Source organism: Heptranchias perlo, unplaced genomic scaffold (genome assembly GCF_035084215.1).
Source record: "Heptranchias perlo isolate sHepPer1 unplaced genomic scaffold, sHepPer1.hap1 HAP1_SCAFFOLD_218, whole genome shotgun sequence".
Lineage (NCBI taxonomy): Eukaryota > Metazoa > Chordata > Chondrichthyes > Hexanchiformes > Hexanchidae > Heptranchias > Heptranchias perlo.
In genome coordinates this window covers 292451-311890 of record NW_027139232.1, presented here as the reverse complement: position 1 = coordinate 311890, position 19440 = coordinate 292451, and the positions used below count along the sequence as shown (strand labels likewise).

At 54.8% G+C, this 19440-nt stretch overlaps 1 protein-coding gene across 1 annotated transcript in view; it reads right to left on the bottom strand.

Moving 5' to 3' along the window:
- Nucleotides 1-19440, bottom strand: part of LOC137310109 (aldehyde oxidase-like) — a 235854-nt gene that overhangs the window by 54896 nt on the left and 161518 nt on the right. Inside the window, 5 exon segments of the mRNA XM_067978068.1 lie at nucleotides 195-323; nucleotides 2965-3060; nucleotides 8551-8781; nucleotides 11879-12070; nucleotides 18238-18324. Of these exon segments, the coding sequence (XP_067834169.1) occupies nucleotides 195-323; nucleotides 2965-3060; nucleotides 8551-8781; nucleotides 11879-12070; nucleotides 18238-18324 (735 nt within the window).

Sequence of the window (19440 nt, the reverse complement as noted above, 5' to 3'; positions counted from 1 at the left end):
ACGGAGCCAGCAGTATAACTTTGGGGCTGCCAGTTCACCAACTGGTACTCATAGTTTGAGGCCTTAATGCAGCAATTAATTCAAGCTCCTTCCTTACAATAGTGCATTCCTTTCATTGCAACACACCGAGGGGGGTCCTCTCTCAAGCACCTGACTGCACACGACCTGGAATTCCCAGGCAGCCGAAACTTTACCTTCACGGCCATGCCATTGAGATCGGTGCTGACGGAGGCTGCAGTTGGGCTTGTGTTGGGCACCGTGCCAGTGGAGGTTTCATTCAGGTGAATGGACGACATTGGAATCTTCAGCTCATGGCTGGCGATCTGCAGGGTCAGAAAAGGGCAGGAATGACCTGGGTCAAGGATGGGAAGTTTCACCAAGGGGTCAGTCCGTCTGGTGCCAACTGCTGGACCAAGGGGTCAGTCCGTCTGGTGCCAATTGCTGCACCAAGGGGTCGGTCCGTCTGGTGCCAACTACTGGACCAAGGGGTCAGTCTGCCTGGTGCCAATTGCTGCACCAAGGGGTCGGTCCGTCTGGTGCCAATTGCTGCACCAAGGGGTCAGTCTGCCTGGTGCCAATTGCTGCACCAAGGGGTCGGTCCGTCTGGTGCCAATTGCTGCACCAAGGGGTCAGTCTGCCTGGTGCCAATTGCTGCACCAAGGGGTCGGTCCGTCTGGTGCCAATTGCTGCACCAAGGGGTCAGTCCGTCTGGTGCCAATTGCTGCACCAAGGGGTCGGTCCGTCTGGTGCCAATTGCTGCACCAAGGGGTCAGTCTGCCTGGTGCCAATTGCTGCACCAAGGGGTCAGTCCGTCTGGTGCCAATTGCTGCACCAAGGGGTCGGTCCGTCTGGTGCCAATTGCTGCACCAAGGGGTCAGTCTGCCTGGTGCCAATTGCTGCACCAAGGGGTCAGTCCGTCTGGTGCCAATTGCTGCACCAAGGGGTCAGTCTGCCTGGTGCCAATTGCTGCACCAAGGGGTCGGTCCGTCTGGTGCCAATTGCTGCACCAAGGGGTCAGTCTGCCTGGTGCCAATTGCTGCACCAAGGGGTCGGTCCGTCTGGTGCCAATTGCTGCACCAAGGGGTCGGTCCGTCTGGTGCCAATTGCTGCACCAAGGGGTCAGTCCGTCTGGTGCCAATTGCTGCACCAAGGGGTCAGTCCGTCTGGTGCCAATTGCTGCACCAAGGGGTCAGTCCGTCTGGTGCCAATTGCTGCACCAAGGGGTCGGTCCGTCTGGTGCCAATTGCTGCACCAAGGGGTCAGTCTGCCTGGTGCCAACTGCTGCTCCAAGGGGTCGGTCCATCTGGTGCCAATTGCTGCACCAAGGGGTCGGTCCGTCTGGTGCCAATTGCTGCACCAAGGGGTCAGTCCATCTGGTGCCAATTGCTGCACCAAGGGGTCGGTCCATCTGGTGCCAATTGCTGCACCAAGGGGTCAGTCCATCTGGTGCCAATTGCTGCACCAAGGGGTCGGTCCATCTGGTGCCAATTGCTGCACCAAGGGGTCAGTCCATCTGGTGCCAATTGCTGCACCAAGGGGTCAGTCTGTCTGGTGCCAATTGCTGCACCAAGGGGTCAGTCCATCTGGTGCCAATTGCTGCACCAAGGGGTCAGTCCATCTGGTGCCAATTGCTGCACCAAGGGGTCAGTCCGTCTGGTGCCAATTGCTGCACCAAGGGGTCAGTCCATCTGGTGCCAATTGCTGCTCCAAGGGGTCGGTCCATCTGGTGCCAATTGCTGCACCAAGGGGTCAGTCCGTCTGGTGCCAATTGCTGCACCAAGGGGTCAGTCTGTCTGGTGCCAATTGATGCACCAAGGGGTCAGTCCATCTGGTGCCAATTGCTGCACCAAGGGGTCGGTCCATCTGGTGCTAATTGCTGCACCAAGGGGTCAGTCCGTCTGGTGCCAACTGCTGGACCAAGGGGTCAGTCCGTCTGGTGCCAATTGCTGCACCAAGGGGTCAGTCCGTCTGGTGCCAATTGCTGCACCAAGGGGTCAGTCCGTCTGGTGCCAATTGCTGCACCAAGGGGTCAGTCCGTCTGGTGCCAATTGCTGCACCAAGGGGTCGGTCCGTCTGGTGCCAACTGCTGCACCAAGGGGTCAGTCCGTCTGGTGCCAATTGCTGCTCCAAGGGGTCAGTCCGTCTGGTGCCCCAAATGGGGGACTGCTCCCCAAAGACAAACTGTTCCTCTGATGCATTCCAGTCTGTTTGAAAATTCACATCATTGCACGTCTTTCAAACCCAACAACGTAAATCCACCATCGAACGGGCGGGTCAGTCTGTGCTGTGCTCAGCCCCCAAATTCTGTGCAATCCGCACCCTCAAGCCACCAGGCGGAGCCTGCAGGAGTACTGGCGTAACCAGATCTGACGTGACCCGGGTTACACCACTACTCCTGCAGGCTCCGCCGGCTGCAGCAGGAGACTGGGGGTGCCCTGCGGAATTTGAGGGCCTCTGTGTCCAGCAGAGTGAGTCTGGGGATGACAAAGTGCAATCAGGAGGAGGAAGCCAGCCTGATTCTACGTTTCCCTCCCCCCAGCCCAGGGTCTCTGAGGCCTCAGCGCGTACTCTTTATTTCAGTTTACAGTAACCTCTCTGTAAGTTAGTGCGTGTACTGGAACCTAATGGTCAACACCAAACTTTAAAGTGGTGAGTCAGTGTCCCACCCGATGGAGCACCGAGCTGCTCTGAACAGAGGCTCCCAGATTCTGATCTCAGCCAGAGGGGTGGAATTGGTCTCAGAAATGTGGAGTTAGGGAGCGGGGGAAGTGGGGAGTGGGGGGAGAAAGTCAGGCAGGGTTTCTGACCGCTGTCTAGTGACCCTCCCTGTGTGGACCTTGGACGAGGACAGAATTAGGCTCGCCCCCATGGCCAAATAGCCTTCCAAAAATTGCTGAGTAAGGAAGGGCCTGTCGCTCTCACTGTAAGGTGGAAAATCGAAGAGTGGAATGAACCGCCCATTACCTGAATAATCTTGGTATGAAGGCCCTGCCCCATCTCTGTCCCACCATGAGTCAACAGTACGGATCCATCCTGGTACACATGGATCAGAGCTCCAGCCTACAAAGAAGAATGAGATTATTAGTCAGCTCTCTCAAACAGTGCAACTCCTCGGGTTCAACGTTTAACTTCAATTCATTCGGGTAACTTTGACCGAGAGAGTCCTGTTGTATTAATCAGAAATCGGATGGTCTTTGATTCCATTTTAACAGAAAGCATATTCAGTGCCATTTCCCCTGCAAAATAGTGCATGAAACGAAAAGGCATTAAAGTAATTTTTCAAATAATCCAGGGGCATTTCCAACCCCTGATTAATGCTTCACCAACTGGAGTTTTGGCAGAGAGACTTTTGGTTAATTTTCCTCACCATGTTTGTTACTGAGACTTCAACAGAAACTTGCACGAATACACACGTTCAACAGGCAACAAGGGACAACGGGCTTCATGAGCAAGATCGAACACCAATATAGGGCATTGGTAGGCCAGGAGGCCCCGGGGCCTGGTCAAAGGGGCAGGTTTTGAACTTGGACGTTTCACACATGGCTCTCAGTGTCACTCCCACCTCCCCACACATGGCTCTCAGTGTCACTCCCACCTCCCCACACATGGCTCTCAGTGTCACTCCCACCTCCCCACACATGGCTCTCAGTGTCACTCCCACCTCACAACACATGGCTCTCAGTGTCACTCCCACCTCCCCACATATGGCTCTCAGTGTCACTCCCACCTCCCCACACATGGCTCTCAGTGTCACACCCACCTCCCCGCACATGGCTCTCAGTGTCACTCCCACCTCCCCGCACATGGCTCTCAGTGTCACTCCCACCTCCCCAAACATGGCTCTCAGTGTCACTCCCACCTCCCCACACATAGCTCTCAGTGTCACTCCCACCTCTCTCCACACATGGCACTCAGAGTCACTCCCACCTCCCCACACATGGCTCTCAGTGTCACTCCCACCTCCCCGCACATGGCTCTCAGTGTCACTCCCACCTCCCCGCACATGGCTCTCAGTGTCACTCCCACCTCCCCACACATGGCTCTCAGTGTCACTCCCACCTCCCCACACATGGCTCTCAGTGTCACTCCCACCTCCCCACACATGGCTCTCAGTGTCACTCCCACCTCCCCGCACATGGCTCTCAGTGTCACTCCCACCTCTCTCCACACATGGCACTCAGTGTCACTCCCACCTCCCCACACATGGCTCTCAGTGTCACTCCCACCTCCCCACACATGGCTCTCAGTGTCACTCCCACCTCCCCGCACATGGCTCTCAGTGTCACTCCCACCTCCCCACACATGGCTCTCAGTGTCACACCCACCTCCCCGCACATGGCTCTCAGTGTCACTCCCACCTCTCTCCACACATGGCACTCAGTGTCACTCCCACCTCTCCACACATGGCTCTCAGTGTCACGCCCACCTCCCAACACACGGCACTCAGTGTCACTCCCACCTCCCCACACATGGCTCTCGGTGTCACTCCCACCTCACTCCACACATGGCACTCAGTGTCACTCCCACCTCCCCACACATGGCTCTAAGTGTCACTCCCACCCCCCCACACATGGCACTCAGTGTCACTCCCACCTCTCTCCACACATGGCACTCAGTGTCACTCCCACCTCTCCACACATGGCTCTCAGTGTCACGCCCACCTCCCAACACACGGCACTCAGTGTCACTCCCACCTCCCCACACATGGCTCTCGGTGTCACTCCCACCTCACTCCACACATGGCACTCAGAGTCACTCCCACCTCCCCACACATGGCTCTCAGTGTCACTCCCACCTCCCCGCACATGGCTCTCAGTGTCACTCCCACCTCCCCGCACATGGCTCTCAGTGTCACTCCCACCTCCCCGCACATGGCTCTCAGTGTCACTCCCACCTCCCCACACATGGCTCTCAGTGTCACTCCCACCTCCCCACACATGGCTCTCAGTGTCACTCCCACCTCCCCGCACATGGCTCTCAGTGTCACTCCCACCTCTCTCCACACATGGCACTCAGTGTCACTCCCACCTCCCCACACATGGCTCTCAGTGTCACTCCCACCTCCCCACACATGGCTCTCAGTGTCACTCCCACCTCCCCACACATGGCTCTCAGTGTCACTCCCACCTCCCCGCACATGGCTCTCAGTGTCACTCCCACCTCCCCACACATGGCTCTCAGTGTCACACCCACCTCCCCGCACATGGCTCTCAGTGTCACTCCCACCTCTCTCCACACATGGCACTCAGTGTCACTCCCACCTCCCCACACATGGCTCTCGGTGTCACTCCCACCTCTCTCCACACATGGCTCTCAGTGTCACTCCCACCTCCCCGCACATGGCTCTCAGTGTCACGCCCACCTCCCAACACACGGCACTCAGTGTCACTCCCACCTCCCCACACATGGCTCTCGGTGTCACTCCCACCTCTCTCCACACATGGCACTCAGTGTCACTCCCACCTCCCCACACATGGCTCTAAGTGTCACTCCCACCCCCCCACACATGGCACTCAGTGTCTCTCCCACCTCTCTCCACACATGGCACTCAGTGTCACTCCCACCTCCCCACACATAGCTCTCAGTGTCACTCCCACCTCTCTCCACACATGGCACTCAGAGTCACTCCCACCTCCCCACACATGGCTCTCAGTGTCACTCCCACCTCCCCGCACATGGCTCTCAGTGTCACTCCCACCTCCCCGCACATGGCTCTCAGTGTCACTCCCACCTCCCCGCACATGGCTCTCAGTGTCACTCCCACCTCCCCACACATGGCTCTCAGTGTCACTCCCACCTCCCCACACATGGCTCTCAGTGTCACTCCCACCTCCCCGCACATGGCTCTCAGTGTCACTCCCACCTCTCTCCACACATGGCACTCAGTGTCACTCCCACCTCCCCACACATGGCTCTCAGTGTCACTCCCACCTCCCCACACATGGCTCTCAGTGTCACTCCCACCTCCCCGCACATGGCTCTCAGTGTCACTCCCACCTCCCCACACATGGCTCTCAGTGTCACACCCACCTCCCCGCACATGGCTCTCAGTGTCACTCCCACCTCTCTCCACACATGGCACTCAGTGTCACTCCCACCTCCCCACACATGGCTCTCAGTGTCACTCCCACCTCTCTCCACACATGGCTCTCAGTGTCACTCCCACCTCCCCGCACATGGCTCTCAGTGTCACGCCCACCTCCCAACACACGGCACTCAGTGTCACTCCCACCTCCCCACACATGGCTCTCGGTGTCACTCCCACCTCTCTCCACACATGGCACTCAGTGTCACTCCCACCTCCCCACACATGGCTCTAAGTGTCACTCCCACCCCCCCACACATGGCACTCAGTGTCTCTCCCACCTCTCTCCACACATGGCACTCAGTGTCACTCCCACCTCCCCACACATGGGTCTCAGTGTCACTCCCACCTCCCCACACATGGCACTCAGTGTCTCTCCCACCTCTCTCCACACATGGCACTCAGTGTCACTCCCACCTCCCCACACATGGCATTCAGTGTCACTCCCACCTCCCCACACATGGCACTCAGTGTCACTCCCACCTCCCCACACATGGCATTCAGTGTCACGCCCAACTCCCCACACATGGCACTCAGTGTCTCTCCCACCTCTCCACACATGGCACTCAGTGTCACTCCCACCTCGCCACACATGGCACTCAGTGTCACTCCACCTCCCCACACATGGCTCTCAGTGTCACTCCCACCTCCCCACACATGGCACTCAGTGTCACTCCCACCTCCCCACACATGGCTCTCAGTGTCACTCCCACCTCCCCGCACATGGCTCTCAGTGTCACTCCCACCTCCCCGCACATGGCACTCAGTGTCACTCCCACCTCTCTCCACACATGGCACTCAGTGTCACTCCCACCACCCCACACATTGCTCTCAGTGTCACTCCCATCTCCCCACACATGGCACTCAGTGTCACTCCCACCTCTCTCCACACATGGCACTCAGTGTCACACCCACCTCCCCACACATGGCACTCAGTGTCACTCCCACCTCTCCACACATGGCTCTCGGTGTCACTCCCACCTCTCTCCACACATGGCACTCAGTGTCACTCCCACCTCCCCACACATGGCACTCACTGTCACTCCCACCTGTCCACACATGGCACTCAGTGTCACTCCCACCTCCCCACACTTGGCACTCAGTGTCACGCCCGCCTCCCCACACATGGCACTCAGTGTCACTCCCATCTCCCCACACATGGCACTCAGTGTCACGCCCACCTCCCCACACATGGCACTCAGTGTCACTCCCACCTCCCCACACATGGCACTCAGTGTCACTCCCACCTCCCCACACATGGCACTCAGTGTCACTCCCACCTCTCCACACATGGCACTCAGTGTCACTCCCACCTCCCCACACATGGCACTCAGTGTCACTCCCACCTCTCCACACATGGCACTCAGTGTCACTCCCACCTCTCCCCACACATGGCTCTCGGTGTCACTCCCACCTCCCCACACATGGCACTCAGTGTCACTCCCACCTCTCTCCACACATGGCACTCAGTGTCACTCCCACCTCCCCACACATGGCTCTCGGTGTCACTCCCACCTCCCCACACATGGCACTCAGTGTCACTCCCACCTCTCTCCACACATGGCACTCAGTGTCACTCCAACCTGTCCACACATGGCACTCAGTGTCACTCCCACCTCCCCACACATGGCACTCAGTGTCACTCCCACCTCTCCACACATGGCACTCAGTGTCACTCCAACCTGTCCACACATGGCACTCAGTGTCACTCCCACCTCCCCACACATGGCACTCAGTGTCACTCCCACCTCCCCACACATGGCACTCAGTGTCACTCCCACCTCTCTCCACACATGGCACTCAGTGTCACTCCCACCTCCCCACACATGGCTCTCGGTGTCACTCCCACCTCCCCACACATGGCAGTCAGTGTCACTCCCACCTGTCCACGATGACATGCCCCACTTCCCTCTGTGCCCAGCAGGCAGGCTCATCTCATCAAGGAGAATCTGCAGGTCGGTCTCTGGGAAATTCTGGGCTCTTTGCCACCAATCCCTGAGGCCTATTTTTGCGAGGCATCTGAGCCTGAGATAGAAGCTAAAACAAAGTCTCGAGAAAACACAAAGGAATCCTTGGGGTAGAAATCAGTCCAGTTGAACATAAAACTCTGAGGAGCAAACACAGCCCAGGACTCACCACATACCCGCTGTGCCTTCAGGAATTTTGCCAGGAACCTCCCCACTTACGGTGTGTTGAAAGAAGCTGGACCTGCCAACTCTGGCAAGGACAGCAGTGCCAATCATCGGGAGAGGGAAGTCCCGACCAGTCGGTGCAATGGAGCGCAAACCGCCCTCCTCCTGAGAGACCCTCCGCTCAATCGTTTATCTCTGTCACACATATGTACGCAGACACGCACACACACACGCATGTACACATACATGTACACGCATACACTTGTGCATGCACTCAAACAGTACATGATATTAAGCAATTGTAACCCAATATACTGTCAATATGAAGCTTACCTGGTTGAGGAATGGCACAGAAAACCCCATTGACTTTTTCAGGGGCACAACAGAAATGCCTCTTTTCTTCCAGCGATTGAGCTTGTTGAATTCTTCGATCGCGATCTTCCTGTTGCGATACGAGGCTGTCTTCAGGCATTCGTCCCAACACCTCAGCAGGTTACGCGAGTCAAATGTTTGTTTGTAAGGGGTGCAGGACTTCTCTCCCCTGTACAGATTCATCTCACGAACCTGAAAGTGAAACCGAGACCTTCAAATAACCCAGCGGCGAAACTCAGAAACTCACTGTCAATCCAACCAGGAGAGACCGAAATTCCAAGCTCCAGGTTCCCGTCTGCATTGAGTTATCTTAATCCCACCTGCCCATCATCTCACCACGTCCCCCAATCCCACCTACCCACCCTCTCTCCACATCCCCCAACCCCACCTACCCACCCTCTCACCACATCCCTCAACCCCACCTACCCACCCTCTCACCACATCCCCCAACCCCACCTACCCACCCTCTCACCACATCCCTCAACCCCACCTACCCACCCTCTCACCACATCCCTCAACCCCACCTACCCACCCTCTCACCACATCCCTCAACCCCACCTACCCACCCTCTCACCACATCCCTCAACCCCACCTACCCACCTTCTCACCACATCCCCCAAACCCATCTACCCACCCTCTCAACACATCCCCCAAACCCATCTACCCACCCTCTCACCACATCCCTCAACCCCACCTACCCACCCTCTCACCACATCCCTCAACCCCACCTACCCACCCTCTCACCACATCCCTCAACCCCACCGACCCACCCTCTCACCACATCCCTCAACCCCACCTACCCACCCTCTCACCACATCCCCCAATCCCACCTACCCACCCTCTCACCACATCCCTCAACCCCACCTACCCACCTTCTCACCACATCCCTCAACCCCACCTACCCACCTTCTCACCACATCCCTCAACCCCACCTTATATCACTCACTTTTTCACTCAAAATGGGGCTGGTAGGTTTACCGTTGCCTCTAGGGTCTCCCAAGGATCTATCCTTGGCCTTCTCCTATTTCTCATCTACATGCTGCCGCTGAGTGACATAATCCGAAAACACAACGTCAGGTTCCACATGTACGCTCAGGACACCCAGCTCTACCTCACCATCACCTCTCTCAACCCCTATGCTGTGTCAGATTTGTCGCGCTGCTTGTCCTTCATCTGGTATTGGATGAGCAGAAATTTTCTCCAACGAAATATTGGGAAAACGAAAGCCATTGTCTTCGGCCCCGGCCACAAACTCCATTCCCGAGCCACGACTCCATTCCTCCCTCTCCCTGGCCACTGTCTAAGGCTGAACCAGACCATTCGCCTCAAAATGGCAGAACGGGCAGCTCACCATCGCATACCGCTGGTCAATCTCACCATTGTACACTGGTGGTCAGTTACACCACCACACACCGCCAGTCAATCTCAGCATCACACACACCGCCAGTCAATCTCACCATCACACACACCACTGGTCAATCACAGCATCACACACACCACTGGTCAATCTCAGCATCACACACACCACCGGTCAATCTCACCATCACACACACCGCCAGTCAATCCCACCATCACACACACCACTGGTCAATCACAGCATCACACACACCACTGGTCAATCTCAGCATCACACACACCACTGGTCAATCCCACCATCACACACACCACTGGTCAATCTCAGCATCACACACACCGCTGGTCAGTCTCAGCATCACACACACCGCTGGTCAGTCTCAGCATCACACACACCGCTGGTCAATCTCAGCATCACACACACCACTGGTCAATCTCAGCATCACACACACCACTGGTCAATCCCACCATCACACACACCACTGGTCAATCTCAGCATCACACACACCGCTGGTCAGTCTCAGCATCACACACACCACTGGTCAATCCCACCATCACACACACCGCCAGTCAATCTCAGCATCACACACACCACTGGTCAATCCCACCATCACACACACCACTGGTCAATCTCAGCATCACACACACCGCTGCTCCGTCTCAGCATCACACACACCACTGGTCAATCTCACCATCACACACACCACTGGTCAATCCCACCATCACACACACCACTGGTCAATCTCAGCATCACACACACCGCTGGTCAGTCTCAGCATCACACACACCACTGGTCAATCTCACCATCACACACACCACCGGTCAATCTCAGCATCACACACACCACTGGTCAATCCCACCATCACACACACCACTGGTCAATCCCACCATCACACACACCGCCAGTCAATCCCACCATCACACACACCACTGGTCAATCCCACCATCACACACACCACTGGTCAATCTCAGCATCACACACACCACTGGTCAATCCCACCATCACACACACCACTGGTCAATCTCAGCATCACACACACCACTGGTCAATCTCAGCATCACACACACCACTGGTCAATCCCACCATCACACACACCACTGGTCAATCTCATCATCACACACACCACTGGTCAATCTCACCATCACACACACCACTGGTCAATCCCACCATCACACACACCACTGGTCAATCTCACCATCACACACACCGCTGGTCAATCTCACCATCACACACACCACTGGTCAATCTCACCATCACACACACCGCTGGTCAGTCTCACCATCACACACACCACTGGTCAATCTCACCATCACACACACCACTGGTCAATCTCACCATCACACACACCACTGGTCAATCTCAGCATCACACACACCACTGGTCAGTCTCACCATCACACACACCACCGGTCAATCTCACCATTACACACACCACTGGTCAGTCTCACCATTACACACACCGCTGGTCAGTCTCACCATCACACACACCACCGGTCAGTCGCACCATCACACACACCACTGGTCAGTCTCACCATTACACACACCGCTGGTCAGTCTCACCATCACACACACCACTGGTCAGTCTCACCATCACACACACCGCTGGTCAGTCTCACCATCACACACACCACCGGTCAGTCTCACCATCACACACACCACTGGTCAGTCTCACCATCACACACACCATTGGTCAGTCTCACCATCACACACACCACTGGTCAATCTCAGCATCACACACACCACTGGTCAGTCTCACCATCACACACACCATTGGTCAGTCGCACCAAAGCCAAAACTGAGTTTAATGGAACGGAAAATCAGCTGATCCGCTCATGCCCGTGTTGGGCCCAATTCCATTAACAGGGGAAGGGAGATCCTGGGGGCCCCCAGGGGTGGGGGAGGCAAAGGGGGAGAAAGTCTTCCTTCCATTCCTTACCTTTTCAGCTGAAAGGCCGCATTTTGTAGCCACGTCTGTTATCCAGCTTTCAGTGATCACGATTGCTTGGGGCTGGCCAAACGCACGAAACGCTGTGTTGGACGGCAAGTTAGTCCTGCAGGCGAAGCCAGTCAGGCGGAGATGTGGCAAGTGGTAGCCATTGTCTAGATTTAAGAGCGCCCTCTCCAGAACCTGTCGCCAAGATACAAATACCTCTGTCATTGCAGAGCTCTCTACATCACCCAGTCTGCACCTTCCTTCATTAAACATACCTCGCCTCTCCTGAACAGCACACAAGCATCTGATAGGCAGTCCTCTCTAAGAATGGACTCAGATAGCCCTTTATTGCATCCTCACGACATAGAGTCATAGAGTCATAGAGTTATACAGCACGGATAGAGGCCCTTCGGCCCATCGTGTCCGCGCCGGCCATCAGCCCTGTCTACTCTAATCCATGTTAAAGCTTCACAGCCCAATGGGTGGTTCTGAAGTGCAGTCATAGCCTCGTCGGCAAATACAGCAGCCAATTACGTACAGCACGCAGCAAATGAAATGGGGGAGGAGTATTGGCCCAGGACACCGGGGAGAACTCCTCTCCTCGTCTTTGAATAATGTCATGGGTTCTTCAACATCCACCTGAGAGGGCAGACGGGGCCTCAATATAATGTTTGAAAGACGGCACCTCCGACAGTGCAGCACCCCCTCAGTACTGCACTGGGAGTGTCAGCCTGGATTATTGGCTCAAGTCCTGGAGTGGGACTTGAACCCATGACCTTCAAGCCAACCAATCTCTCTCTCTTTTATCAGTAATATTGCAGTTAATCCTGCTCTGAACTTTCCTTTCTTGCTCCTTCTAAGTTTCAAATATCCCTCCCCATGCACTCGCCCTCCTCCCTATACACTCTCTACTCTCAGTCAACCTTTCCCAGGATCTCAATACTGGAACTACTCCATTCCCTTAGTCTTCCCCTCTTCCTACAATCGACAGGCTTTTAAAACCTAAGCCTAGTGTCACCTGATAACCACTTCCTGGTTTATCTTGACTTCTACTTGTTTGCAATCTTGGAGATGTCCTGTACCAAGTGCATTGGTCTTTCACCTGGGATTCTTACTAGAAAGTAAGGTGTACTCTAATAAAATCACAGACAGGACTTAGCTGGGAAGGGAGTGGGGGTGTGGTGTTACATTGGCCTCAGCACCACCCTGGACTGAGCAGTTGTATAAAAACATTGGGCCAGGTTCCTGGTTCTGATGACTATCCAGTGACTCCTGCTGGAAGGTGTATGTGTTAAGGATGTTCGGTGAGGACAGGATCGGGCTCGCTGGGATTGTCCCTGAAGTTGGATATCCTGCAGATACTTACTGTCCAGGCACACACAGGGAGCATGACCACTTATACCAGGTGCCAGAGGAGAGTTACATTGAGTTACATCGAGTCTACAGCACAATAACAGACCATTTGGCCCAACTGGTCTATGTCGGCATTTATGCTCCACAGAGCCTCCTCCCTCCCTACTTCATTTACCCCCATCAGGATACCCTTTTATTCCTTTCTCCCTCATGTGCTTATCTAGTTTCCCCTTAAATGCATCTATGCTATTTGCCTCAACCACTCCTTGTGGTAGCGAGTTCCACATTCTTACCACTCTTTGGGTAAAGAATTTTCCCCTGAATTCCCTATTGGATTTATTAGTGACCATTTTATATTGATGACCTCTAGTTTTGGTCTCCCCCACAAGTACAAACATTTTCTCTACATCTACCCTATCAAACCCTTTCATTATCTTAAAGACCTCTATCAGGTCACCCCTCGCCCTTTGCATTTCTAGAGAAAAGAGCCCCAGCCTGCTCAATCTTTCCTGATAAGTATATCCTCGCTGTTCTGGTATCATCCTTGTGAATCTTTTTTGCACCTTCTCCAATGCCTTTATATCCTTTCAATAATATGGAGACCAAAACTGTGCACAGTACTCCAATTGAGGTCTAACCAAGGTTCCACAGAGGTTTAACATAACTTCTCTGCTTTTCAATACTATCCCTCCAGAAATGAACCCCAGTGCTTGGTTTGCCTTTTTTATGGCCTTATTAACGTGCGTGGCTATTTTTAGTGATTTGTGTATCTGTATCCCTAGATCCTTTGCTCCTCTATCCCATTTAAACTCTTATTATCCAAGCATTGTGGCCTCCTCATTCTTCCGACCAAAATGCACCACCTCACACTGATCTATATTGAAATTCATTTGCCAATTACACACCCATTCTGCAAGTTTATTAATGTCTTCTTGTATTTTAATGCATTCTTCCTTTTATTAACGACACCCCCCAATTTTGCGTCGTCTGCAAATTTTGAAATTGTACTTCCGATTCCCGAGTCCAAATCGATGATGTAAATTGTGAAAAACAGTGGCCCCAGCACCAATCCCTGTGGAGGCAAATGTCCATGGAACCTGTACCCCTGCAAGAGGCAGGGAGAGGGGAGCCTGGCACCAGGATCTGTTCTCCCCCAGGGAACCTGTACCCCTGCAAGAGGCAGGGACAGAGGGGAGCCTGGCATCAGGATCTGTTCTCCCCCAGGGAACCTGTACCCCTGCAAGAGGCAGGGACAGAGGGGAGCCTGGCATCAGGATCTGTTCTCCCCCAGGGAACCTGTACCCCTGCAAGAGGCAGGGACAGAGGGGAGCCTGGCATCAGGATCTGTTCTCCCCCAGGGAACCTGTACCCCTGCAAGAGCAGGGACAGAGGGGAGCATGGCATCAGGATCTGTTCTCCCCCAGGGAACCTGTACCCCTGCAAGAGGCAGGGACAGAGGGGAGCATGGCATCAGGATCTGTTCTCCCCCAGGGAACCTGTACCCCTGCAAGAGTCAGGGACAGAGGGGAGCCTGGCACCAGGAACTGTTCTCCCCCAGGGAACCTGTACCCCTGCAAGAGGCAGGGACAGAGGGGAGCCTGGCATCAGGATCTGTTCTCCCCCAGGGAACCTGTACCCCTGCAAGAGTCAGGGACAGAGGGGAGCATGGTATCAGGATCTGTTCTCCCCCAGGGAACCTGTACCCCTCATGCCTCACGGCTCTTCTCTGCACTGCCTCCAGTGCCCAAGTATCTCCTTGTGCCTTGGTGACCAGGACTGGACTCAGTGCTCAACGTGTGATCTTACCAGAGCCCCGTCCAGTTTGATCACGACCTTTGTTGATCGCTGCTCTGCATTGGCCGGACCTGTTGAGCTAAGATTCGAAGGTCTCTTTCAATGTCATCCTCAGCTACCCTGACAGTGCGGGGTGAGGACAGGGTTGGACTCGCCAGCGATGCCCTCCACAGTTGAATATCCTGCTGGCCTCACACATGAAGAATGGCCACTTGGTATTGATGCTGGAGGGCAGCCATTCCCCAGCAATGGCCGGCATCTTTCGAAGCGAGGGGACAAATGTTTAAAAAGGGGAAATATGGAATGAAATTGCTGAGGATGTTGAACGGTAAGTTGGTCCCAATGAGTTTAAGGAGATGAACAGCTGATCTGTTTCTCCCCTGTGTAGGATCATGAGCCTGGATTTTAACCCCAGGGGTCCGGTGGGGGGGGGGGGGGGTAACCCCAGGAGTCCGGTGGGGGGGGGGGAGGTAACCCCAGGGGTCCGGTGTGGGGGGGGGGGGGTAACCCCAGGGGTCCGGTGGGGGCCGGGGCTAAGATGGACCTCAAATCATCGGGACACCCTCTCCCCCCACCCTGCACCGTGAGATTTAAACCCCCGGATCTCTTTCGAATGTCCCACCTCGGACTCCTGCTGGAACCGGGCGGGAATGGGCACCTTGTCGATGCGGGGGGAGCGGATCCCCGTGGGAACTGGGGGTGGGAGAGGGGACGAGGAGGTGGTCTGGAAGTGATCACAGTCAGGAGAGGGAGGCCGGGGGCAGGCGAGGCCTGAGGTTTCCTTGTGAGGCCCAGGAAGACACTCCCACTCCTCCTGGCCCACAAGGAAACCAAATAAATATATTAATTTGGTTTGTTAATCTGGCCCCGCTCCTGCCTCCCGCCATCTTTCACTGGGCATCACTACCGTGATCGGCAGTTAAAACCGCATAGGACCCCCAATATTTAAATACTGAGTGGGGACCCCCGACACTCTCGAAAACCCGACTTGTTAAAATGGCAGTGGGCGGGAGTGCGCCAGAAACAGGGAACAGCACAAAACCGCCATTTTAACCACCCGCCCAACCTGTTCCCATCGGCCGGCCAGGGTTAAAATTGACACTTAAAGAATTTAATAGCACAGAAGGAATTAATTTGTCCCTGTGCTCTCTCCCTCTGAAAGAGCTCCCCCCTCATTCCCATTCCTCTGGTCTTTCCCCATTCGACCCACCTCCCCTGTACCCTCTCCCTCTGAAAGAGCTCCCCCCTCATTCCCATTCTCCTGCCCTTTCCCCATTCGACCCACCTCCCCTGTACCCTCTCCCTCTGAAAGAGCTCCCCGCTCATTCCCATTCCTCTGCCCTTTCTCCATTCGACCCACCTCCCCTGTACCCTCTCCCTCTGAAAGAGCTCTCCCCTCATTCCCATTCCTCTGCCCTTTCCCCATTCGACCCACCTCCCCTGTACCCTCTCCCTCTGAAAGAGCTCTCCCCTCATTCCCATTCCTCTGCCCTTTCTCCATTCGACCCACCTCCCCTGTACCCTCTCCCTCTGAAAGAGCTCTCCCCTCATTCCCATTCCTCTGCCCTTTCCCCATTCGACCCACCTCCCCTGTACCCTCTCCCTCTGAAAGAGCTCCCTCCTCATTCCCATTCCTCTGCCCTTTCTCCATTCGACCCACCTCCCCTGTACCCTCTCCCTCTGAAAGAGCTCTCCCCTCATTCCCATTCCTCTGGTCTTTCCCCATTCGACCCACCTCCCCTGTACCCTCTCCCTCTGAAAGAGCACCCCCCTCATTCCCATTGCTCTGCCCTTTCCCCATTCGACCCACCTCCCCTGTACCCTCTCCCTCTGAAAGAGCTCCCCCCTCATTCCCATTGCTCTGCCCTTTCTCCATTCGACCCACCTCCCCTGTACCCTCTCCCTCTGAAAGAGCTCCCCCCTCATTCCCATTCCTCTGCCCTTTCCCCATTCGACCCACCTCCCCTGTACCCTCTCCCTCTGAAAGAGCTCCCCCCTCATTCCCATTCCTCTGGTCTTTCCCCATTCGACCCACCTCCCCTGTACCCTCTCCCTCTGAAAGAGCTCCCCCCTCATTCCCATTCCTCTGCCCTTTCCCCATTCGACCCACCTCCCCTGTACCCTCTCCCTCTGAAAGAGCTCCCCCCTCATTCCCATTGCTCTGCCCTTTCCCCATTCGACCCACCTCCCCTGTACCCTCTCCCTCTGAAAGAGCTCTCCCCTCATTCCCATTCCTCTGGTCTTTCCCCATTCGACCCACCTCCCCTGTACCCTCTCCCTCTGAAAGAGCTCCCCCCTCATTCCCATTCCTCTGCCCTTTCCCCATTCGACCCACCTCCCCTGTACCCTCTCCCTCTGAAAGAGCTCCCCCCTCATTCCCATTCCTCTGCCCTTTCTCCATTCGACCCACCTCCCCTGTACCCTCTCCCTCTGAAAGAGCTCCCCCCTCATTCCCATTCCTCTGCCCTTTCCCCATTCGACCCACCTCCCCTGTACCCTCTCCCTCTGAAAGAGCTCTCCCCTCATTCCCATTCCTCTGCCCTTTCCCCATTCGACCCACCTCCCCTGTACCCTCTCCCTCTGAAAGAGCTCCCCCCTCATTCCCATTCCTCTGCCCTTTCCCCATTCGACCCACCTCCCCTGTACCCTCTCCCTCTGAAAGAGCTCCCCCCTCATTCCCATTCCTCTGCCCTTTCCCCATTCGACCCACCTCCCCTGTACCCTCTCCCTCTGAAAGAGCTCCCCCCTCATTCCCATTCCTCTGCCCTTTCTCCATTCGACCCACCTCCCCTGTACCCTCTCCCTCTGAAAGAGCTCCCCCCTCATTCCCATTCCTCTGCCCTTTCCCCATTCGACCCACCTCCCCTGTACCCTCTCCCTCTGAAAGAGCTCTCCCCTCATTCCCATTCCTCTGCCCTTTCCCCATTCGACCCACCTCCCCTGTACCCTCTCCCTCTGAAAGAGCTCCCCCCTCATTCCCATTCCTCTGCCCTTTCCCCATTCGACCCACCTCCCCTGTACCCTCTCCCTCTGAAAGAGCTCCCCCCTCATTCCCATTCCTCTGCCCTTTCCCCATTCGACCCACCTCCCCTGTACCCTCTCCCTCTGAAAGAGCTCCCCCCTCATTCCCATTCCTCTGCCCTTTCCCCATTAGACCCATCGCCCATGTGCTTGTTGATGGCTCTTCCCCTGCAGTTGACCACATTGGAACTCACAGATAAAGTGTGATCTAGTGTATTTCCTCCGTTGCAGTAGCAGGTCACTTCCACTGCGATTATTCTGCCATCAGTCATGTAACCGACCTGTGTAGAAAATATCACACATTTTAGAAAGAAAAGAAAGACTTCCATTTATATCGCGCCTGTCATGACCTCAGGATGTCCCAAAGTGCTTTACAGCCAGTGAAGTACTTTTGAAGTGTCGTCACTGTTGTAACGTAGGAAATGCAACAGCCAATTTGCACACAGCAAGATCCCACAAAGAGCAATTTGACAATGATGAAATAATCTGTTTATTAGTGATGTTGATTGAGGGATAAATATTGGCCAGGACTCCAGGGAGAACTCCCCTGCTCTTCTTCAAATAGTGCCATGGGATCTTTTACGTCCACCTGAGAGGGCAGACGAGGCCTTGGTTTAACGTCTCATCTGAAAGACAGCACGTTTGACAGTGTAGCGCTCCCTCAGTACTGCATTGGGAGTGTCAGTCTGGATTATGGGCTGATATTTTTTGTAATGTTTCTTTTCTCCCCCTCTCTGTCTCTGCTTCTGTCTCTCTCTCTGACTCTGTTTCTCTTTCTCTGTCTGTCTGCCTCTCTCTGCATCGCTCTGTCTGTCTCTTTTTCTGTCTGTCTCTCCCTGTATCTCTCTCTCTCTGTTTGTCTCTCTGCCTCTCTCTCTGTCTCTCTGTCCCTCTCTCTGTCTCTCTTTCTCCCTCTCTCTCTCTATGTCTCTCTCTCTCTCTATGTCTCTCTCTATGTCTCTCTCTTTTTCTGTCTCTCTCTCTCTGTGCCTCTGTCTCTATTTCTCTCACTCTGTCTCTCTCTCTATATATATATATGTCTCTCTCTGTCTCTCTCTCTCTGTGTTTCTCTCTCTACCTCTCTGTCTTACTGTCTGTCTCTCTGTCTGACTGTCTCTCTCTATCTCTCTCTATCTCTTTCTCTCTGTTTCTCTCTCTCTCTCTTTCTCTCTCTTTCTCTCTCTCTATATATATATATATCTGTCTCTCTCTCTCTCTCTGTCTCTGTCTGTCTCTCTGTCTGTCTCTTTCTCTAGTCTCTCTCTATCTCTGTCTCTCTCTCTCTCTCTGATTCTCTCTGTCTTACTGTCTGTCTCTCTGTCTCTCTCTCTCTCTCTCTGATTCTCTCTGTCTTACTGTCTGTCTCTCTGTCTCTCTCTCTCTCTATATGTCTCTCT